The 23,677-nt window shown below is 45.6% G+C and overlaps 1 protein-coding gene across 2 annotated transcripts in view; it reads left to right on the top strand.

The window, feature by feature from the left end:
* Positions 1-1,391: 1,391 nt before the first annotated feature.
* Positions 1,392-23,677, top strand: part of AMZ2 (archaelysin family metallopeptidase 2) — a 52,520-nt gene continuing 30,234 nt past the window's right edge. The window contains exon 1 of one of the 2 annotated variants that reach the window (XM_031011448.3): positions 1,392-3,424. In XM_031011448.3, the coding sequence (XP_030867308.3) occupies positions 3,233-3,424 (192 nt within the window). In that variant the 5' untranslated portion in view covers positions 1,392-3,232. The remainder of the gene's footprint in view (positions 3,425-23,677) is intronic. The other variant, XM_063706156.1, reaches the window with a different exon arrangement.

Genomic DNA, 23,677 nt, shown 5'->3' with positions numbered 1-23,677 from the left:
ATTCAGCTGTGACAATTATCAAAGTTTATCACTTTTTTTTTTTTTTGAGATGGAGTTTTGCTCTGTCACCCAGGCTAGAGTGTAGTGGCATGGTCTCAGCTGACTGCAACCTCCACCTTTCGGGTTCAAGCAAGTCTCCTGCCTCAGCCTCCCAAATAGCTGGGATTACAAGTAACTGCCACCACGCCCAGCTAATTTTTGTATTTTTAATAGAGACGGGGTTTCGCCATTTTGGCCAGGCTGGTCTCGAACTCCTGACCTCAAGTGATCTGCCTGCCTTGGCCTCCCAAAGTGCTGGGATTACAGGCGTTGAGTCACTGCCCCCGGCCAAATTTTATCACTCTTGGTTCAGTTGTCACTGACCACTTTTTTTAATCCTGTAGTGTTTTAAAACAAATCCCAGAAATCATGTTTCAGCAGAAGTTCAGTATGTATCTCTACGTAGACATTTTTTCCATAACCATCATGTCATTATCATACTCAACAAATTAACTGTAATTAACAAATTAGTCATCTGATTCTCAGTCCCTATTCCACTTGCCCTAGTTTTCGTAGAGATACCTTTTTACTGTTAGCAGTAAACCAGGTCCAAACAAGGCCACACATTGCATTTCATTATTTTTCTTCAGTCTTTTATTCTGCTATATAAACTTCAAGGAGTCCAAGAACCATTGAAATAGATTACAAAAGTTTATATACATACTTTTTTCCTTGGTAGAGGATCATAGTATTTATCCATTTCTGATAGGGTTTTGTGACACAAAGTATGTTAGAAGCCACTGATGTGGACTTTCTGGAATCATCACACAGATTGTGATAATCCTTCATACACGAAGTTTTATTATTTTTTGTATGTGTGTGAGACTGGCTGGAGTGCAGTGGCACGATCTCAGCTCCCTGAAATCTCTGCCTCCCAGGTTCAGGCAATTCTCCTGCCTCAGTCTCCCAAGCAGCTGGGACTACAGGCTTGTGCCACCATGCCCAGCTAATTATTGTATTTTTAGTAGACAGGATTTCACCATGTTGTCCAGGCTAATCTCGAACTCCTGGGCTCAAGTGATCTGCCCACCTGGCCTCCTAAAGTGCTGGGATTACAGGCCTGAGCCACCGTGCCTGGCTATCCTCTTCAAACAAAATATGGGCATTTCCATTGGCCTAGGTCTTCATCTTGCCTACTTTATTGACTTACATTACTTACCTGGTCCCTGGAGACATATACACATTTGTCACCCTTAGTGCTCAACCAAATTGTATTGAATGCATTTATTTGGCAATTAGTTGTTGTATTTTAATTTTCATTTCACATATGTGTTCCATTTTCCTAACTAGATTGAAATAAGCCATTTGATGTACAGAATCCTGTTAGGCATTTTTCTTTCTTTTCTTAAAATTTTGAGACAGGGTCTTGCTCTGTCACCCAGGCTGGAGTTCAGTGGTGCAATCACAGTTCACTGCAACATCCACCTCCCAGGTTCAAGCAATCCTCCCACCTCAGCCTCTCGGGTAGCTGGGACCAGAGGTGCACACCACCATGCCCGACTAATTTTTTCAAAATTTTTCTAGAGACGAGGTCCTGCTACGTTGCTCAGGCTGGTCTTGAACTCCTGACCTCAACCTATCATCCGGCCTTGGCCTCTCAAAGGGCTGGGATTGCAGGTGTGAGCTACCACGCCCCGCCAACTATTTTTCTTTAAATTACTTTTCGGTTGTCACTTCTCTCAATAAATATCAATATGTTTATAAAACCTTTCTTTTATCTGAAGAGCTGACCTCAACCACTCAGGGTTGAGTCGCTGTGATAAGGTTTGAGGGTGCCTGAAATGTCATCAGATTCGTCCTTTGGGCTAAGCTGAAACCTAGTGACTTGTCAGGTCAATAAATTAAGGTTATTTCCCAATAATACAAACATTTAACACCGTGAAGTAGGTTTTAGGCAGGATTCCCTTTTTTCCACTGCAAAGGAGAGGTAAGTTCTTGCTGAGGTGGTCAAAGTCCCACCTGGGGCACTGGGAAGGTGGCGGGACATTGGAACGTGCAGTAGTTGCGTTCTGGAGTTTACTGAGGCTTTCCAAGTGGGCATTCCACCCAACAGGTCTTAGGGCGCCCCTCCCTCCGGGCGTGGCAGCCCGGGGCGTGGCTCCTGGCACAGATCCGGAGCAGTTGTCATCGGAGTCAATTTCAGGACTCCAGCTCCAAGCTTTGGGGTTTCCAAAATTCTGGGGGCTTGTCTCCCTGTCCCCCCCCCCACCCCCACTCATTTCCCTCCGTCGCTGGCGCTGTCCGGTGCCTTCGGTCGCTCGGGCCGCCCCCCTCCGCGACTTTTTTTTTTCTTTCTCTCGCTGGCTCTTTCAGCAGGTTTCCCTAGGGGGCGGGAGGGGAATGATATTTGGGGGCTCCCCTGCCTTCCTCTCTGAGCCGCGGAAGCGGAGACGCGGGGAGGAAGTCTGGCCGGCTTTGGGCTCCAGCCAGGGGTCCGCGGAGACTGGTCTCCGAAGGCCTTTGACGCCGGGCATTTCGCGAGCTAAGCGCCCCTCTCAGCCGCGCCATCCGCGACCCGAGTCCAGGCGCACCGCGCTGCGCCGAGCCCAGGGGCTCCGGGCTCCCCGCTCCCGACTCGACGCCCCCGCGCTCCCCCTAGCGGCCGCCGCGCCGCCTCACTCGGTCTCAGGCTCTTCTGTGGCGCATCTCACGTGACCGCGCTGCGGGAGAGGGATGAAACAAGAGGGCGGCTGAAGCCGATCCTGAGTGGGGCCCCAGCAATTCGGAATGAGCCTTCTCCCTCCACCCGCTTCTGCCGACCGGGGCCCTCCCGCGCGGCCTCGCAGGCCTCCCCACCCGCGCCCGTCCCTCCTCCTCCGCTTTCCCTTCTCCCCCGTCCTCGGCTCCGACATTAGGGGCCGGCGGGGCAGGCTGCCCAAGCAGCCCGCGGTTTCCGCTGCGGAGCACTGCGCCCCGGCCCCACCGCCGCCGCCGCCCAAGTCCGGACACATCGGGGGGCTCAGCTCGCGGCACCGCGGTAGCAGCAGGGGCAGGTGGGCCGCCGCCTAGGTTGAGGCAGCCTCCAAGACGTGGCTGAGCTCGCCCAGGGGGAGCAGCAGTAGCCAGAGGAAGCCGCCTCTGGTCCCCCAAGCACCCGCACCCGGGTGGAAGGGGCGAGGAGGCGGGGGCGGCGGCGGCGGCCACCTGGCCCGGACCACCGCGGCCCGGAGGGCCGTGAACAAAGTGGTGTACGATGACCACGGAAACTAGGAGGAAGAGGACGGCGACGTCTAGGAGACCCGGGAGTCTGAGGACAACGAGGAGGATGAGATGGAGGAGGACGAGGATGATTCCGATTATCCGGAGGAGATGGAAGACGACGCCGCCGCCAGTTACTGCACGGAAAGCAGCTTCAGGAGCCAGAGTACTTACAGCAGCACTCCAGGTACCCACCCAGCCCGGTTGTTGCAGACTCCTTCCCCACCTCCTCTGCCCTACCCCCTTGCTCACTCGTGTGCTGCGCATCCTGCTCTGATCTCCCCCCAACCCCGTCTCCCCCCCAAACAGAGGGGAAATGCGACGGTACATCAAGTGGCAAAAAGCTAGATTTACAAGAGGAAAGAGGCGCATTGTTCAAAATGGAGATTGCATTGTTGCAGTTTGCAGGCTACACTCGCTCCCTCTCTCTCTCCCCCCCAACCTCCTCTTTTTCCTCTTCAAAATTTGTGCCAGTGCAGTGTCTCCACCGGGCAGGATTGAAACTTTGGCAAACACGTATCCATTGCATTCATTTCTTTCCCCTTGTTTTGGTGTGGTTTTCTGGAATGAAAGAAGCCTCTTGTTTTACAAACCTCTTTGCATTTCTAATGTGGTTTCTTTTAGATTTTTATTAGATATGTTACTTAAAAGGGAATTAAGGATTTGGACAGATTGTGGCACACAAACACACACAAAAACATGTCTGTTTTCACACCCCTAGCTGTGGTTTTAAAATTGTGTTAAGGAAACGGATCATTTGGGTTAGTAGGGGAATTTTATGTGGTCCTGTATGTTTGTTTTTATTCTTCGAGTGCTAATGGGCCCGTGCAACAGTTGCTGGTAAATGGCTGATTAAAAAGCAAAGCAGAAAGCCAAACAAGACCCAATCAAATTTGGTTATTCATTCGATTCAAAATTGTTTTTGGTTAAGTCAAAAATAAAAGTACAAAACTACAGGAACGCGCATCTTAGCTCATTTGATCGCTTTGCCTTGCTTGGGAAATGCAGTTTCGTGTCACCTGTTGCAGAAGATATGTAGTTGATCATCTAGACGTAATTGCCGAAGATGAACTTTTGGACCAACTTCTAAGTCACACAGCATCATTATCAGATTTATTACACAACGACTTTTTTTTTTACTCTATTTCTGAGGAAAAAGCCTTCCCGAAATCCGTAATGAATTTCTCCATGGTAACCCCTCTTCTGTTTTCACACAGAAAAGTTTCTCTAGACTGTTGCTAAGATGCATTTTGTTAAATACCCCCCACCCCCCCATAAAGGCTGCTTTGTATTAAATACGTAGTTGGAATTTACTAAATTGTGAAATTAACATAACCGAAGCAACAACCGGCAAGACTTTTCCTTTATAATTTTGCAAATCTAGATTAATTAAATTAGAATCTGTTTTTAAAAAAATAAAGTTTATGAGAAAATATTTGTGAGGAAAAAGGACCCTTTTTTCCTTGAAGTAAGGTGTGTCATGTCTTTCTCAGACTGCGGTAGTAGAAGTGGTTAATTTGAAAAGTTTCTGATTTTTTATAAATGCTTAAATACTTACTGGAGAAGTACAGTAGTATTATCTTGAGCCAAATATAAACCCAAGTAGGTTGTCCTAATGAGAGGTGACACCGTGCTGGCAGCCCTCACAGCCCTCCCTGGCTCTCAGTGCCTCCTTGGCCTTGGCGCCCACTCTGGGCACGCTTGAGGAGCCCTTCAGCCTGCCACTGTACTGTGGGAGCCCCTTTCTGGGCTGGCCAAGGCCGGAGCCGGCTCCCTCAGCTTGCGGGGAGGTGTGGAGGGAGAGGCGCAGGTGGGAACCGGGGCTGCGCGCGGTGCTTGCGGGCCAGCGTGAGTTCCCAGTGGGCGTGGGCTTGGCGGGCACGCACTTGGAGCTGCCGGCAGGCCCCGCCGGCCATGGGCAGTGAGAGGCTTAGCACCTGGGCCAGCAGCTGCTGTGCTCAATTTCTCGCAGGGCCTTAGCTGCCTTCCCACGGGGCAGGGCTCGGGACCTGCAGCCCGCCATGCCTGAGCCTCCCCTGCCCCCGTGGGCTCCTGTGCGGCCTGAGCCTCTCTGACGAGCACCGCCCCCTGCCCCACGGGGCCCAGTCCCATCGACCACCCAAGGGCTGAGAATTGCGGGCGCAGGGCACGGGACTGGCAGGCAGCTCCACCTGCGGCCCCGGTGCAGGATCCACTGGGTGAAGCCAGCTGGGCTCCTGACTCTGGTGGGGTACTTGAAGAACCTTTATGTCTAGCTAAGGGATTGTAAATACACCAATCGGCACTCTGTATCTAGTTCAAGGTTTGTAAATGCACCAATCAGCACCCTGTGTGTAGCTCAGGGTTTGTGAATGCACCAATTGACAATCTGTATCTAGCTAATCTAGTGGAGACCTGGAGAACCTTTGTGTTTAGCTCAGGGATTGTAAAGGCACCAGTCAGCGCCCTGTCAAAACAGACCACTCGGCTCTCTGTAAAATGGACCAATCAGCAGGATTTTGGGTGGGGCCAGATAAGAATAAAAGCAGGCTGCCCGATCCAGCAGTGGCAACCCGCTCGGGTCCGCTTCCGCGTTGTGGAAGCTTTGTTCTTTCGCTCTTTGTGGTAGATCTTGCTGCTGCTCACTCTTTGGGTCCACACTGCGTTTATGAGCTGTAACACTCACTACCAGGGTCTGCAGCTTCACTCCTAAAGCCACCGAGACCACGAACCAACCAGGAGGAACAAACAACTCCAGACATGCCGCTTTAAGAGCGGTAACACTCACCGGGAAAGTCTGCAGCTTCACTCCTGAGCTAGCGAGACCGCGAACCCACCAGAAGGAAGAAACTCCAAACACATCCAAGCATCAGAAGGAACAAACTCCAGACACGCCGCCTTTGAGAACTGTGACACTCAGTGCGAGGGTCAGCGGCTTCATTCTTGAAGTTAGTGAGACCAAGAACCCACCAATGCTGGACACTAACATAAATTGGAAAAAGGGGATTTGTTTTGCCGGATGGTCAGGATTGTTGCCAGACTTGTCTGGGGAGGCTGTATGGAGAATAAAAGGAATGAATCCAGTATCAGATATTTATGTCTTACATGTAGAAAGGACTACATGTAAATTTTTGCCAACTTAATTTTAGTACTTTTTTTTTTTTTTTTTTTTAGATGGAGTCTTGCTCTGTCGCCTAGGCCGGAGTGCAATGGCGTGATCTTGGCTCACTGCAACCTGCACCTCCTGTGCTTAAGCGATTCTCCCGCCTCAGCCTCCCCAGCAGCTGGGATTACAGGCGCCCATCAGCATGCCCGGCTAATTTTTGTGTTTTTGGTAGAGATGGGGTTTCACTATGTTGGCCAGGTTGGTCTCAAACTGCTGACCTCAAGTGATCCGCCTGCCTCGGCCTCCCAAAGTGCTGGGATTACAGGCGTGAGCCACTATGCCCGGCCTTTAGATGTGTCTTGTGTTTTGCATGCAAGCGTGTGTTAGTAATGGACTTCTTTTGTAAAATAATATTATAGAAGAAAATAATTGTGTATGTGTGTGTGTATATATATATGTATATATATATATGTATATATTTTTTTTTATACAGAGTCTTGTCTCAGGCTGGAGTGCAGTGATGTGATTCTGACTCATGGTAACTTCCACCTCCCGGATCAAGTGATTCTCCTGCTTCAGCCTCCTGAGTAGCTGGGATTACAGGTGCCTGCCACCATACCCGGCTAAGTTTTGTATGTTTAGTAGAGATGAGGTTTCACCATGTTGGCCAGGCTGGTCTTGAATTCGTAAACTCAGGTGATCCACCCCCTTTGGCCCCCCAAAATGCTGGGATTACAGGCTTGAGCCACCACCCCAGGCCCAGTATATTCTTTTGATTTTAAAAATTAAAATATTATAAAATTAAAACCCAAACCACAATGAGATACCACTTCACATTCACTAGCAGGGCTGTAATGTTTAAAAAAAATAAAAATAAAAAGTGTTGGGGAGGATTTGGGGAAATTGGAACCATTATGTATTGTTAGCGAGAATGTAAAACCATGTAACACTGGAAAATGCTTTGGCAGTTACTCAAAAAGTTAAACTTAGAGCTACTATATGACCCGGTAATTCTATTCATACATATATAGTCAAAAGAATTGCAAACAAATGGTCATGCAAAAACGTATACACATATGTATACAGCAGCATTATTCTCAATGACCAAAAGGTGGAAACAGCCTACATGTGCATTAACTGATGAATGGATAACCCAAATGTGATTGATCCATGTAACAGATATATTATTCAGCCTTGGAAGGAAATTCCGACACATGTTACAACATGGAGAACCCTTGAGGGCATTATGCTAAGCGAAATAAGCCAGTCGCCAAAGGACAAATACTGTGTGATTCCACTCATGAGGTACTTAGAGTGGTCAAATTCGTAAAGACAGAAAGTAGAAGGGTGATTACTGTGGGCTGGGAGAAGGAGAGAATGGGGAGTTAGTGCTTAATAGGTACAGAGTTTCCATTTGGGAAGATGAAAAAGTTCTGGAGATTGGTTGTACAACAATGTGAATATACTTAACACTACTGAATTGTACACTTAAAAATGGTTAGAGACAACCAGGTGTGGTAGCTCACGCCTGTAATTCCAGCACTTTGGGAGGCCACGGTGGGAGGATCACTTGAGTTCAGGAGTTCAAGATCAGCCTGGGCAACATAGAGAAATCCTGTCTCTACAAACAATGCAAAAATTAGCCAGGTGTGGTGGTGCGTGCCTGTGGTCCTAGTTACTTCTGAGGCTGAGGTAGGAGGATCACCTGAGCCTGGGGAGGTTGAGGCTGCACTGAGCTGTGTTCACACCATTGCACTCCAGCCTGAAAGACAGAGTGAGACCCTGTCTCAAAAAAAAAAGGGGGGGGGGGAGTGGTTAGAGTGTAAATTTTATGTTATGCATACTTTACCACAATTTTTAAAAATTATTTGAACGAAGCCACACACAAAAATCTTGTTTAGTGAAATCACGTATTGTATGATTTCGTTTGTATGAAATGTCCCAAATGGGCAAATTCACAGGAAGTAAGTAAATACTTGCCAGGAAATGGGAGGGGAAATGGTTGAGTAGGGCCAGTGATTCTGGGGCTTCTTTCTGGGGTGATGAAAATGTTCTGGAATTGGCCGGGTGCAGTGGCTCACGCCTGTAATCCCAGCACTTTGGGAGGCTGATGCGGTAGGATCATGAGGTCAGCAGATCAAGACCATCCTGGCTAACACAGTGAAACCCCGTTTCTACTAAAAATGCAAAAAAATTAGCCAGGCGTGGTGGCGGGCGTCTGTAGTCCCAGCAACTCGGGAGGCTGAGGCAGGAGAATGGTGTGAACCTGGGAGGCGGAGCTTGCAGTGAGCCAAGATTACACCACTGCACTCCAGCCTGGGCAACAAAGCAAGATTCCGTCTTTAAAAAAAAAAAAAGAAAAGAAAATGTTTTGGAATTAAATAGTGGTGATGGTTTTACAACCTTGTGAATACTATACTAAAACCCACTAAATTGTGCACTTATTTAAAAGGGTGAATTTATGGTGTATAAATTAATTATATCTCAATAAAAATAAAAAGTGGTATGAGGAATTGGGAAAACATATATATGCCTTAAGTCTTTTTTAATTAGTTCCCTTTGTCCTTTTAAGTTATACCCAACTGATACTATATTATCATAAAGTGTCCAGTCCAGATCTATCTGTATATCTTTATCTGTATCTATATATATCTGTATCTATATCTCTCCAGAAAAATATGCAAAATGGCTTGGTGATTTTTCTTTTGATTTTAAAACTTAACATGTTTTTGGCCAGGTGTGGTGACCCACATCTGTAATCCCAGCACTTTGGGAGGCCGAGGTGGGTGGATCACTTTAACCCAGTAATTCAAGACCAGCCTGGGCAACATATCGACACCCCCTTTTCTACAAAAAATACAAAAATTAGCTAGGCATGGTGGCACGTGTCTGTAGTTCCAGCTACTTGAGAAGCTGAGGCAAGAGGATCGCTTGAGCCCAGGAGGCAGAGGTTGCAGTGAGCCAAGATTATACCACTGCACTCCAGCCTGGGTGACAGAGCCAAATCTTGTTTCAAAGAAGAAAAAAAAATCTAGCCTTGAGGTGGCTTATGCCTGTGATCCCAACACTTTGGGAGGCTAAGGCAGGAGGATGCCTTGAGCCCAGGAGTTTGAGGCTGCAGTGAGCTATGATTATGCCATTGCACTCCAGCTTGGGAGACAGAAAGAGACCTTGTCACAAAAATAAATAATTTAATTAAATAATTTTTTTTCTTTTCTTTCTTTTTTCAGGGTCTCTTTCACCCTGTCGTCCAGGTTGGGGTGCAACAGCTCAATCTCAGCTCACTGCCACCTCCACCTCCTAGGTTCAAGCGATACTCCCACCTCAGCCTACCAAGTAGCTAGGATTACAGGTGCACACCACCACACCTGGCTAATGTTTTTTGTTTGCGTATTTTTTGTAGAGATGGGGGTTTTGTCATGTTGCCTAAACTCTGGGGTTCAAGCAATCCACCGACCTCAGCCTCCCAAAGTGCTGGGATTACAGGTGTGAGCCATTGCACCTGGCCAATTTTTTCCTTTTACTGTGTCTGTGGTTCCACAACTTCCTTTTTTCCTGTTCTCTATGGACTTTCTACCTCATTTGGACTCTGCTTAGATTGGCCTAGTTCTCTTTAATCAAATCTTGAGGAACCAATTTTTTACCATTAAAAATGATCTAACAAGCTTTATTTTTATCATTGTTAAAAATCCTCGTTTTGAGTAACACAACCACAAAGTAAAGAATGTTATCATTGATTTAACCAGTAAAAGACAATACTTAACAATAAAATTTTAAAAACATACGCCAGCCGGCTTACCTGGTGAAAAAAATGATTGCGGCTGCGAGCTGCATTTGCCAGACAATGGTTTTAGATTTGCTGTGCACGCTGAACACCATGTAAAATGGACTGCCTGGCCTCTTCATAAGGAAATTAATTACTTGCCTCTTTCTGAGTGAAAAGAATGAAAGGATTTAAAAAATCATAATAACCAAAACGGGGAGAATAAAACAAACTGGGCAGAGGGATGGGCTACTTTGTGTCTTCAGCTTCTGAAGTCTTCAAAGCCCTCTTCCAGTTCTTGGAATTAGGTCACATGAAAAAATCTGGTAGGATGAAATGAATGTCAGAGCAGGGCATGGAAAGGAGAGTAGAAACTTTATCAATGTGCTGTCGAGAGGTCTGAATCCACACTGATTCTTGATTCTTTGTGGCTGGAAGCTTACGGAATCTTCGCTGTCTATGGTGTTTTGCAGTTTTACAGTGATACGCCCTTGTGTGGGCTGCTTTCATCCACGAGGTATTTTTGGTGGGCATTTTCAATCTGGCAATTGTGTTTGATTCTGAGAACTTCTCTTGACAACTTCCTGTTTTCCCTCTTGTATTTATCTTGAGCTATGATTTTATTGAATGTTGGACTTCCTATTTTGGTCTTCTGACTTTCTTATCATTTCTCTCCAGTTTTCCTCTTTGTCTCTTTTTCTCTTTGGGGTATTTGTATGTGTTCAGTTTTTTAAGATTTCCTTATCTTGGTCGTCCAACCCTACTATCCAGTTTTTCCTTTCTGCTACCATATTTTTTATTATCTAAGAGCTCTTTTGTTTTTAGAATCTTCCTTTAAAAAAAATAGTAAAATCCTGTTTCTGTGTCTCGGATATAGTATTTTCTCTTACCTTTCTGAGGCTATTAATCACAGGTTTTTTTTTTTCTCCTCTGTGCATGGTCTGTTTCTTCTAAGTTGCTTCTTCCTATTTTTTTTTTTTATTTCTTACTCAGATGTTTATTAATTCTTAATTTTCTGCTTCTCATTAACATTGTGGTACTATGTAGCCAGTTGGAAGCTCTGAGCAAGTGGGTGGGCCTTATCAATTTTGACTTAACCATTGGATGATTTTCATTGTCTCTTTTATTGGGGGAAATCCCTCTTGTCAGTATCTTGAGGTCTGTCCTCGAGAGTAAGCTCTAGAGGAGCAATGGCATGGAAAGGCCTTTTCCTGTGTCCTGCTTGAAGTGTGAAGGTCTTGCTGGTGGTATTCTGGTGGCTGAGTGGTGGAAGAAAGCTTCATTTATTGTGCACACAGCATTTACTATGTGTATCGTCACTTAAATCCTCAGTTTTCTGTACAGTACCTTTGTTCACAACTGAGCGTGGTTTCTCCCAGTCCAGGGAACCTCAGTTTACCTCCTCTAGAGACTAGACCTTTGGCAGCTTGAAGGGGAGAGAGATGGTTTAGGAATCTGCTCCAGCCAGTTCCATATTCTAGAGACACCCCTCCTTGTTATCATTGCGTTTTGAGGATTGTGTTCTCAACTTCACCTTCCTTTTTAGTTGGAGATCAGACTTTCTTGGGTCTGCTGAGGCAGTAATCACTTGTTCATCTACTTTCAGAATTTTTTTTTTAATTGTGTGTCTCCTACTTTATCCTTATGAGTTAGTCTTTAACAATTTTTTTTTTTTTTTTTGACAGGGTCTCACTTTGTCACCCAAGCTCTGAAGTGCAGTGGCGCTATCTTGGCTAACTGCAGCTTCGACCTCCTGGGCTCAAGCAGTCCTCCTGCTTCAGTCCCGCAAATAGCTGGGACTACAGGTGTGTGACACCACGCCCGGCTAATTTTTGCATTTTTTGTAGAGACAGGGTTTCACCATGTTACTCAGGCTGGTCTCAAACTTGTGAGCTCAAGCCATCTGCCCTCCTCGGCCTCTCAAAGTGCTGGGATTATAGGTGTGAGCCACTGCGTCCAGACTATTTCTTTAGCATGGTTTTAAGGTTTCAGGAGGGAGCAAAATGAAATCTGTCACCTTAACCCAGAAACTGCTAAGAGAAACAATACATAAGGTTTTAAATGTATATTCTATGTCTTTTGGTTTGGATCAGATATTTTAAAAAATATGTGTAAAATATGTGTAACTTTTTTCTTTTCTTGCTCCCTTACCTCCCAAACATCTGGTCATGGTATTCATTGTGCCGTTTTTTGCTTTTGTCTTTGTTTTAACATTTCGCTTTTGAGGTGGTAACATGGAAACCTTTGTCAGCAAGGTCATTCCAAATGGTGAAATAACTGTAACCACATTTTTAAAGTTTAAAGTTTACTGCTCTCAGGAAGCTGAGGCACAGGAATCGCTTGAACCTAGGAGGCGGAGGTTGCAATGAGCCGAGATGGCGCCACTGTACTCCAGCCTGGGTGATGGAGTGAGACTCTGTCTGTCTCCAAAAAAAAAAAAAAGTTTACTGCTGTGTTGTCATTGTAAGTGGAAATTCAGTCATGCTGCCTGTCAGGGAGCCTGGTGCTTGTACTCTGTATAGACATTCAGCAGTTAGCAGGTCACATTCACGCAATCTCAAGTGCCCTCTTGAAAGGAGCTCATAGTCATCAGGATGGCTGGGAACAAATTAGGAAGTAAGTGAAATTTAGTTCATGCTCCAGTTCTCCCGTTCCTGTGCCTTCCTTCCTGTGCTGCTTGTCCTCACCCTTTGGATATTCACTCTCACTGCCTCTTTCTTTCCCTGTGCTGCCCTTTTTGGCCAGATACAGACCAAAGGTGTCTTGTCCACATACAGAAAAACCTTGACATCTTTAAGGCTCATTACACAGTAATCAGTGGTATAGGTCTTAGTTTCAGAGACCTGTAAAAACAAGTAGTTGTGATAAGTTAGTAACAGCCAAGAGCAACATTTATTGAGCACTTCATGTGTGCCTCACAGTGTCCTAAGCATTTTATGTATTTTAAAATTAATCCTCCCAACAGCCCAATAATGCAGGTACTATATTTTTAAATTTTATTTTACTTTTAATTAATCACTTTTGGAGACAGGGTCTCACTGTCGCCCAGGCTAGAGTGCAGTGGCATGATCATGGCTCACTGCAGCCTCAATCTCCCAGGCTCAATCTCCTCTCACCTCAGCCCCCCTAGGAGCTGGGACTACAGGCATGTGCCACCATGCCCAGCTGATTTTTTTATTTTTTATTTTGTAGAGGTCTCACTGTGTTGGCCAGGCTGGTCTCGAACTCCTGGGTTCAAGCAATCCTCCCACCTCAGCCTCCCAAAGTGACAGGATTACAGGCCTGAGTCACCATACCCTGCCTTGCAGGCACTATTTTTGTCTGCATTTTATAGATGAAGAGACTAAATCTCAAAGAGGTTAAATAATTTGCCCTTGATTTGCCCAAGACCCTATGGCTCTTAGGAGGTAGAACCTGGAATTTTTTTCAGAACGTGTTTTATGAGAATATTTTCAATACCTTATTTTATACTGTAGTCTATAGAGTTTTCAAACCTTCTTCTTGAGAAATCTGCAACTTGCATTGTTTTAGCTGTTAAAACCAATGCTTATAACTTGAGGAGAAAGATGCTGTAATGGTTTTTGTTATATCTGCAGTGAGTATTTATGAAATCTTTAGGCCGGGCACGGTGGCTCACGCCTGTAATCCCAGCACTTTGGGAGGCCGAGGCGGGCAGATCACAAGGTCAGGAGTTTGAGACCATCCTGCCTAACACGGTGAAACCCCATCTCTACTAAAAACACACAAAAAAATTAGCCGGGTGTGGTGGCACGTGCCTGTAGTTCCAGCTACTCGGGAGGCTGAAGCAGGAGAATGGTGTGAACCCGGGAGGTGGAGCTTGCAGTGAGCCGAGTTTGCGCCCCTGCACTCCAGCCTGGGCGACAGAGCGAGACTCCATCCCAGAAAAAAAAAAAAAAAAAAGTCTTTAAAATTTTGAAATAAAGGCGTTTTAAGAAAATCTCAACTAAGTGGCCTTTCAGAAAAGTTCTGTTTCCTGATATATCAGTATCAATATATGAAACAGCATTCAGGGAAGCAAAATATATACTATTTGATAGTTACATAAATGCAAACCTTTGAAATCACATGACTCAGATGACTTTTTAAATACCTGTGGGTGAATTTTTGACACATTGTCGAGGAAATCAAATATTCTGTTTTTCTTAGTGGAACAGTAAAATTCTTTACTCAAGTTATATTTGTCAATAAAACTGTTCATTTAAGTTTATTTGCTTTAAAAGCTATAGTTGTCATTCAAATTGCCTTTTTTGATGCATAATAAAGTGCACAGATTAAAAAAGATGATTTCAGGCAAATAGGATTATCTTTTTCCATGCTGTGATATCTTGAGTATTTTTCTATGTAAAGTCAAGTAGGAAACTTTAAACATAGTGATAATTAAGTGTTCTGTGTCAACAATTTTGACAAATCTGAAAGATTTTACATCTTTTATGAAAATGAGATTAAAGTAATTTCAGTTTAACTGTACTTTTGTGGTAGATTATATGTGGACTCCTCATGATAGTTTTAAAGCCATGTAAAATTTTCACGCAGTTTATAGTATGCAGAGGTTTTAATTGTAATGTCAGCAATTTATAGAAATTAAGTTTTCCATTATTGCTTTTATTTAATAAGTGCTTAAAAATATGTTATTTATATAGGTTAGTGAAGCATATAATAAAAAAGTTTTTTTTTTTTTTTTTTGAGATGGAGGCTGGCTCTGTCGCCCAGGCTGGAGTACAGTGACGTGATCTCAGCTCACTGCAGGCTCCCCCTCCCGGGTTCACGCCATTCTCCTGCCTCAGCCTCCTGAGTAGCTGGGACTACAGGAGCCCGCCATCACGCCCGGCTAATTTTGTGTATTTTTAGTAGAGATGGGATTTCACCATGTTAGCCAGGATGGTCTCGATCTCCTGACCTCGTGATCTGCCCGCCTCAAGCCTCCCAAAGTGCTGGGATTACAGGCGTGAGCCACCGTGTCCGGCCAAAAAAAGGTTCTTATACATGAATTTATGGTCCACCTGAGGAACCAAGACATATTCAGCATATAACTTAGAGGTCAGTTTTCATTCATTGTGTAAGTGGGCCAATCTTTGTTAACTATTGCTTTTATCCTGTCAATCCTTTGCTCTGAAATTAGGACCTACTAAAATAGAAATGAGCAGATAAGATTAGCATGTCTTTCTGTCACTCTCCGTTATAAATAAAACTACGTGAACACAGCATTATGTTTTTTTTTTTTTGTAGAGACAGAGTCTCACTATGTTGCCAGGCTGGTCTCGAACTCCTGGGCTCAAGCGATCCTCCAGCCTTGGCCTCCCAAAGTGCTAGGATTGCAACAGGCGTGAACCACCACACGCATTTAAGCAGCATTTAAAAAATCTATATTCTTTTCATTTTCCAAATGAACTAAACTATACTTTTAAATCTATACAGCTTTCTACTCCCCTTTCTAGCTACAAGCCACATGTGAGCTTACTGACTTTAGTTGCCATCAGACCTGTGTCTGAATTCCTTCTGTCCACGTTCAGTTCTGTATGTCCAGCAGACTCCTGGACATGTCTGCAAAGCAGGCACCTCAAATGTGTTTAAAACCAAACTCATCATTTCCCCCCATTACCTACTCTTCATCCAGTATTCTCATCTTAGTAAATGGGATTACTGTCCCACCAGCTGCTCAAGCTAGAAATATGAGAATAAACTTTTTCCTTTATTGTTTGCTATGCCTTTAAAATAAATATTGAATCAGTTTCTCTCCATTCCCACTGTCCCTCCATGATACAAGCCAGTGTCATCTCGATTAGACTAGTCAGTCACCCCTAAAGTGGTCTATATGTAGCCCCCTACCTCAACCCTCCAAGATTTATTTTTTATTTTTTGAGATGGAGTCTCACCCAGGCTGGAGTGCAGTGGCCCAATCTCGGCTCACTGCAACCCCCAAAAATTCAAGCAATTCTCATACCTTAGCCTCCCAGGTAGCCGGGATTACAGGTGCACCTGGCTAATTTTGTATTTTTAGTAGAGACAGGGTTTCACCATGTTGGCCAGGCTGGTCTTGAACGCCTGACCTTGTAATCTGCCCGCCTCAGCCTCCCAAAGTGCTGAGATGACAGGTGTGAGCCACCGTGGCCAGCTGCATCAGCCTTTTTCTAACCGGCCTTCCCTTCCAGCTTCCTCCACTCTAGCTAAACTAGATGGCTTCTTTGCCCCACACCTCTCACCTCTTCTGTCTGGTTCTGTTTGCCACATGGCAAATCCTACTCATCCTTCAAGACCCAGTTCAAGGGAGGATATCCCAATTGCTATGCATCCTGGGCTAGAAGCAGTTCTTTCTCTGAGTACCTATCCCATGTTACTGCTTTTTCAGGGAACTTAAATCATTCCACATTACTGCTATTATTATTATTATTACTATTATTTATTGAGATAGGGTCTCACTCTGCCACCCAGGCTGGAGTGCAGTGGCACAATCATAGGTCACTTTCGCTTTGACTTCCCAGGTTTAAGTGATCCTCCCACCTCAGCCTCTCAAGTAGCTGGGACCACAGTTACACACCACCACATCTGGCTAATTTTTTTTTTTTTTTTTGTAGAGATGAGGTCTCACTATATTGCCCAGGCTGGTCTCTAACTCCTGAGCTCAAACAATCTGCCCACCTCAGTCTCCCGAAGTGCTGGGATTGTAGGCGTGAGCCACCTCGCCTGACCTCTGTACCTTATTTTGAAGCTATTATTGTTCATAGATTCTTAGCTCCTCCACTCCACTGTGCTGTGAACTCGACATTGCTACACAGATGCTCCTGTTAAGCTCTTTCAGTGCCCATCGGACTCAATCTAATTCAAATCTCAATCAAATTGTGATGAGAATCTGACTGTGGAGGAGTGGAGAGAATGCCACCCTGCCAGTATGGAGACTGGCTCTCCAGTTTTATAGCATATGAATTATATCTCAATAAGGCTGTTCAAAGAATCTGAGACTTCAGTCACTCCACAAAGTTAGCAAAGAGATTAAAAGTAAATATGGCAAAATGTTAGCTTTTCTGAGTGATGGGAATCACAAAATATTTTGTCTTCTTTATACTTCTCTGTTTTCTAAATTTTCTACAAAGAGCATTGGTTACTTTTATATGAAGAAAAAACTTAATAAACATTTAGAGGCAGAAGATCAGCCCTGCATTTGACCTGCAAAGACTATGCCTCCCCTTGCTTGCTTTACAAGAGTTCACCTACTGCATTGATCTCGGTCATCACATGTGTAACTATTTGTCTTCCAGTCTGACTTCTAGATTAGACTGTAAGCTCCCGGAAGTCAGAGATCACTGTATTTGTCTCATTTGCCTCTGAATCCTCAGTCTAGTAGCTTGATGGGTATATACCCATCAAGTATAAGTGCTCAAAAAGTGTTTGTAGAATTTAACTGAATTTGTTAAATGTCTACTATGTCACCCATGTGCTGGACACTTTGGGTGATAAGAAAATGATCCACTTATGGAGTTGAATTTAAGATGCTTACAGTCCAGCAGGGGAGAAAATACAGGTGCATAAATACTTAAGCCAAGATACCATTCGAGGGGACTAGATAAAATGCTTCAAGCCTTCAGAGAAAGGCAATTCCTTCCATCTAGGTGCAATCAGGGACACTCTTTTTCTTTTTCTTTTTCTTTTTTTTTTTTTGAGACAGGGTCTCAGTCTGTCTTGCCCAGGCTGGGGTGCAGTGGTGCGATCTCGGCTCACTACAACCTCCACCTCCTGGGTTCAAGCAATTCCCCTGCCTCAGCCTCTGGGGTAGCTGGGATTACAGGCACATGCCTCCACGCCCGGCTAATTTTTGTATTCTTTAGTAGAGACAAGGTTTCTCCATGTTGGCCAGGCTGGTCTTGAACTCCTGACTTCAGGTGATCCACCCGCCTCGGCCCCGCAAAGTGCTAGGATTACAGGCGTGAGCCACTGTGCCCAGCTGTTTTTTTTTTCTTTTTTGAGGCAGACTCACGCTCTGTCACCCAGGGTGGAGTGCAGAAGTGGGATCACAGTTCACTGCAGCCTTGACCTCCTGGGTCAAGTGATCTTCCTGCCTCAGCCCCCCCAAGTAGCTAGGACCACAGGTGCATGCCACCATGCCCAACTATTTATTTATTTAGTAGAGTCAGGGTCTCACTGTGTTGCCCAGGCTGGCAGGGATACTTTGGTGGAAGAGAAGGTATTTGGGCTGGGACTTTAAAGATGTCTTTAATTTACCTAGACCTAAGATGCAGGAAAGGGTGCATGCCAGATGGTGGAACATTGCGTCAGTAAGAAAGCCAGAGGCAGGGCATGGTGGCTCACGCCTGTAATCCCAGCACTTTGGGAGGCTGAGGCAGGCGGACCATGAGGTCAGGAGATTGAGACCATCCTGGCTAACACAGTGAAACCCCATCTCTACTAAAAATACAAAAAATTAGCCGGGTGTGGTGGCGGGTGCCTGTAGTCCCAGCTACTCCAGAGGCTGAGGTGAACAGAATCGCTTGAACCTGAGAGGCAGAGGTTGCAGTGAGCCGAGATCACACCACTGCACTCCAGCCTGGGTGACAGAGCAAGACTCTGTCTTAAAAAAAAGAAAAAAAAAATTAGCCGGGCATGGCACATGCCTGTAATCCCAGCTACTCACGTGGCTGAGGCAGGAGAATTGTTTGAACCTGGGAGGTGGTTGCAATGAGCTGAGTTCGCACCACTGCACTCCAGACTGGATTACAGAGTGAGACTCCATCTCAAAGAAAAAGAAAAACAAGAAGCAGAATGACACGACCTCAGCGGTATTACAGTAATCCCAGTGAGGGTGACAACTGGCCAGAGGCTAGAAGTAAAGTTAGGGCTGCTGAGGTACAGGAAAAGCAAGATACCTGAGCTTATACATTAGCAATGGAATTAGAAGGCAGTGAATGAAAAGGATACTTCAGGCAGAAAACTGGGCGGAGCACTTGCAAGCAGCAGGTGGAGGGAAGAGGGTGAAACCCAGCAGGCTGCCCAGGTTTCTGGTGGAGCAATTGGATGGAGCCATTCCTGAAATAGGACGTCTGGGGGGAGAAACAGACTTGGGTCGGCCAGGTAGGCTCTGAGGGACATGCTGAGTCTGAGGTCCTTTTGGGGTATCTAACTGCAGCTGGATCTACAGGTCTCAGGCTCAGTGGAGAGGTCTGATAAATAAAAGCACAGAATGTAAGCTACACGCACAGTGGCTGAAGCCATGGGTTGAAGGGAGATGGTTCTAGGGCAGTGGTCCCCAACCTTTTTGGCACCAGGGACTGGTTTTGTGGAAGACAATTTTTCCACGGACCGGGTGGGGATGGTGGATTTGGGATGATTAAAGCATATTACATTTATTTCTGTTATTATTACATTGTAATATATAATGAAATAATTTTACAACTCACCATAATGTAGAATCAGTGGGAACAGTGAGCTTGTTTTCCTGCAACTAGACGGTCCCATCTGGGCTTGATGGGAGACAGCGACAGATCATCGAGCATTAGATTCTAATATGGAGTGCTCAATCTCGATTCCTCGAATGCACAGTTCACAATAGAGTTTGCACTCCTAAGAAAATCTAATGCCACCACTGATCTGACAGGAGGCGGAGCTCACGGTAATGCGAGCAATAAGGAGTGGCTGTAAATTCAGAGGAAGCTTTCCTCATTCACCCACTGCTCACCTCCTGCTGTGTGGCCCAGTTCCTAACAAACTATGGACCAATACGGGTCTGTGGCCCAGAGGTTGGGGATCCCTGTCCTAGGGAACTGACTGCCTAGAGTCAGGAGAGAAGTGGGCTTGCAGGAAACCTTGCCTTCAAGAGGAGGACAGAGAACAGTCCAAGTAGGAGCAGGAGAGAGGCGTGTGCTCTCGGAGGGAGGGGTATCAAGGAAGCCAAGGAGGAAATCGAGGAAGAGAGAGAGACAGAGACAGAGAGATAAAGCAAGTGGTAAGATATTAATTGTCCGTTATTCTAAGGTGTTCATGATTCTCTTCTTTCAAATTTTGTGTATGTTTGAAACTTTTCATCATAAAAAGTCAGAAAGAATAAGGAGATCATGCCCTCATTGGGGAAAGGTTGTAAACGTAGTCAGTTTCGAAGACTGGGCTTGAGTAGAGTCCACACCAGAAGGCAAGAAGGACTGTGTTATGCTGGATCCATGACATCAAGATCTTTCATCTCAGCCAGAAGCCCCTCGTGGCATCATTATAATGAAGGCCTGCGGGGCAGCGCTTTCTTGCCAGCCTTACTGTGCTCCATTTCTTTAACGGCCTTTTTGCTCAACAATACAAGAGATCCAAACTGCTGATTCCAGCATAAGACATAACTCACTACATTTTTTTCACTCAAGCTTTCAATTCTAACTAATGGATTTTCTTTTCTTTTTTTCTTTTTTGAGATGGAGTTTCTCTCTTGTTGCCCAGGCTGGAGTGCAGTGGCACGATCTCAGCTCAGTGCAACCTCTGCCTCTCAGGTTCAAGTGATTCTCCTGCCTTGGCCTCCCGAGTAGCTGGGATTACAGGTGCCTGCCACCATGCCTGGCTAATTTTTTTGTTTGTTTGTTTGTTTGTTTTGAGACAGAGTCTCGCTCTGTCACCCAGGCTGGAGTGCAGTGGTGTGATCTTGGCTCACTGCAACTTCTGCCTCCTGGTTTCAAGTGATTCTCCTGCCTTGGCCTCCTGAGTAGCTGGGATTGCAGGCGTGCACCACCACACCCAGCTAATTTTTATATTTTTAGTAGAGATGAAGTTTCACTATGTTGGCCAGGCTGGTAATTTCTCTATTTTTAGTAGAGACGGGGTTTTGCCATGTTGGCCAGGCTGGTCTTGAACTCCTGACCTCAGGTGATCTGCCAGCCTCAGCTTCCCAAAATGCTGGGATTACAGGCGTGAGCCACTGTGCCCGCTAATGGATTTTCTAGAGAATTGCTGTGCTGCTTTTTTCTTTTACTTTGTAAGATTCTTTAAGGAATGAGAGTAGGGTGCTTCTGTGATCAGTAAGCAAGAACATGGGCTTTACCATAAGAGGGACTTGGATTCAAATCCAGGCTTCTGTGTTTCCTGAGCTGTGCGGCCTTAGGCAAATGCCAGCCCCTCTGCGTGTCGCTTGCCTTACCTATAACACCTATGTGGCAGTTTCAGTTTATTGTTAAACATCAAATGCAGAAACTGCTACAGTGCCAGGCATGGGATAGGAATTGGGGGTAGCTTTTTTTTTTTTTTTTTTTTTCCCTAGAGACAGGGTCTCACTCTGTTACCCAGGCTGGTGTACACTGGTGCAGTCATAGCTCACTGCAGCCTGCTGGGCTCAAGTAATCTTCCAGTCTCAGCCTCCCCAGGAGTTAGGACTACAGAGGCGTGCGACAACATCTGGTTAATTTTTTAAAATTTTCTTAGAGTTGGGGTCTTCCTATGTTGCCCGGGCTGAGGGGCAGCTATTTTTATTTTTATCTGCTTCTTTTTCACTCCCTTTTCTTTGCCTTCCTTCTTTCCTCTTTATCTATCATCCTCTTTGTTTCATTTGGGTTTTTGTTTTGGCAGTTTCCCCCCAAAGAAACTGGAAACCAGGCTGGGCGTGGTGGCTCACACCTGTAATCCCAGCATTTTGGGAGGCAGAGGCGGGTGGATCACCTGAGGTCGGGAGTTCGAGACCGGCCTGGCTAACATGGTGGAATCCCGTTTCTACTAAAAAACACACACACACACACAAATTAGCTGGGCATGCTGGCATGCACCTGTAATCCCAGCTACTCAGGAGGCTGAGGCAGGAGAATCGCTTGAACTTGGGAAGTGGAGGTTGCAGTGAGCCAGGATGGAACCACTGCACTCCAGCTTGGGTGAAGGGTGACACTCTGTCTTAAAAAAACAAAAACAAAACTGGAAACAAATGTGTGAAATTGTTGGGCTGTAGCATCACCTTTGCCACCCTGCAGTGATAGTGGAGCTAAAAGTCCCCTGAGAGAGGAGTCGTGTTGATGGTGGTTGAAGTGGGAGGGTGGAAATGGAGAAGTTCAGCCTTATAGTAATAGGATCTGTAAGTAAAATTCACAAGCACCCCAACTGTGTGGTTGGCTGAGCATCACAGGTGTAAATTATTATTAACTCCATGCCCAACAGAATTCAGCTCTCCTCTATTTTTACTATAGGAAAACACACAATAGCTGTGTATTTTGATTTTTAATTTTTTTCTTTTTCCCTCTGTGACTCAAGCCGAAGAGCAATAGCTATTTTTTAAAGTTAGCATTGTGTTCAGGCACATAGTAAACATTCCTCAATGGTGAGAGTTTTAATATTCTTTTCTTTTCTTTTTTTTATTTTTTGAGATAGAGTCTCACTCTGTTGCCCAGGCTGGAGTGCAGTGGTGTAATCTCGGCTCACCATAACCTCCGCCTCCCAGGTCCAAGCCTCAGCCTCCCAAGTAGCTGGGATTCCAGGTGCCCACCACCATGCCCAGCTCATTTTCATATTTTTCAGTAAAGATGAAATTTCACCATGTTGTCCAGGCCGGTCTCGAACTCCTGGCCTCAAGTGATCCACCCACCTTGGCCTCCCAAAGTGCTGGGATTATAGCATGAGCCACTGCGCCCGGCCTTAATGTTCATTTTTCAGCACGTAATTAAGGCAAGATTAATAGAAAGAAAATGGGGTCCCAGATTGCCTCGCCCCAACCCCATCTTCTTTTGGCTTTTGGAGTATGAAAAGGGGGATGTGCTGTGGTCTCCGCCTGAAGCTGGCTCGCCCAGGAGCCCTCCCGGACCCGTAAGGAGGAGAACAAACCCTGGCAAATCCAACTGGCCCGAAGTGGATTTGCTAGAGTGACAGGCAGCAAAATTAATTCAGTAAGGCATTCGTAAGTGTATCACTTCACAAAGGAGTCAAAACTGCAGGAATCTGAACGCAAAGATGCCAAGCAAAAGGACTGGGAGAAGACCTGCCTACTGTGTACATTTGACTCTGTTTTGTGCCTTAAGAGTTACATGAGAGGCTGACTGTAACATGGTTAGAATGGAGAACCCAGGGAGGCTTCCTTCAGGACGAAGAGTGAGGAGGGAAAGCTGCCAGGATGCAAGGCTGCTCTGGCAACAGGTTCTTCTCTCCTGCCCCCCAGCCCCTGTGTCTCTTTCTCTGTTGTCCAGTCCTCTACAAATTGTCCAGCCCACTGCAGGGAGCCAGTCTGATGGATTCAATAGTTTGCCCCATTGGAGGGAGTCCTCATGGGCCACCTGTCAGCCAATGGACCGATTCTGGTCAAGTGTCCTCCCCTGATCTCCAGTGACCTAGGTGGCACCCAGTCTGGCTTGCCTGGCCACCTTCCACCTCTGGTGGAGGGCAGGCATCTTGCATGTGTTTGGAAAATACATTTGATTTTAGAGTTTAATTCTGGACAATGGTCTTGGGACTGTCTTCAATAGCAAGGATCATGTGACCAAGTCCCCATTTCTTTTCACATTTCAGCTGCCTAATTTACTCCTAAAATGTACTCTGTGTGCTGGGTGGGGAAATTCTGAACTGGCTTCTGATTCTGGCTCTAACATCAGGGGACCAGCCTTAAGACTTGGAGCAAGCCGCCACTACTTAGGGTCCCAGTT

This window comes from Gorilla gorilla, chromosome 4 (genome assembly GCF_029281585.2).
Source record: "Gorilla gorilla gorilla isolate KB3781 chromosome 4, NHGRI_mGorGor1-v2.1_pri, whole genome shotgun sequence".
Classification (NCBI taxonomy): domain Eukaryota; kingdom Metazoa; phylum Chordata; class Mammalia; order Primates; family Hominidae; genus Gorilla; species Gorilla gorilla.
This window is presented reverse-complemented; position numbering and strand designations above follow the sequence as displayed.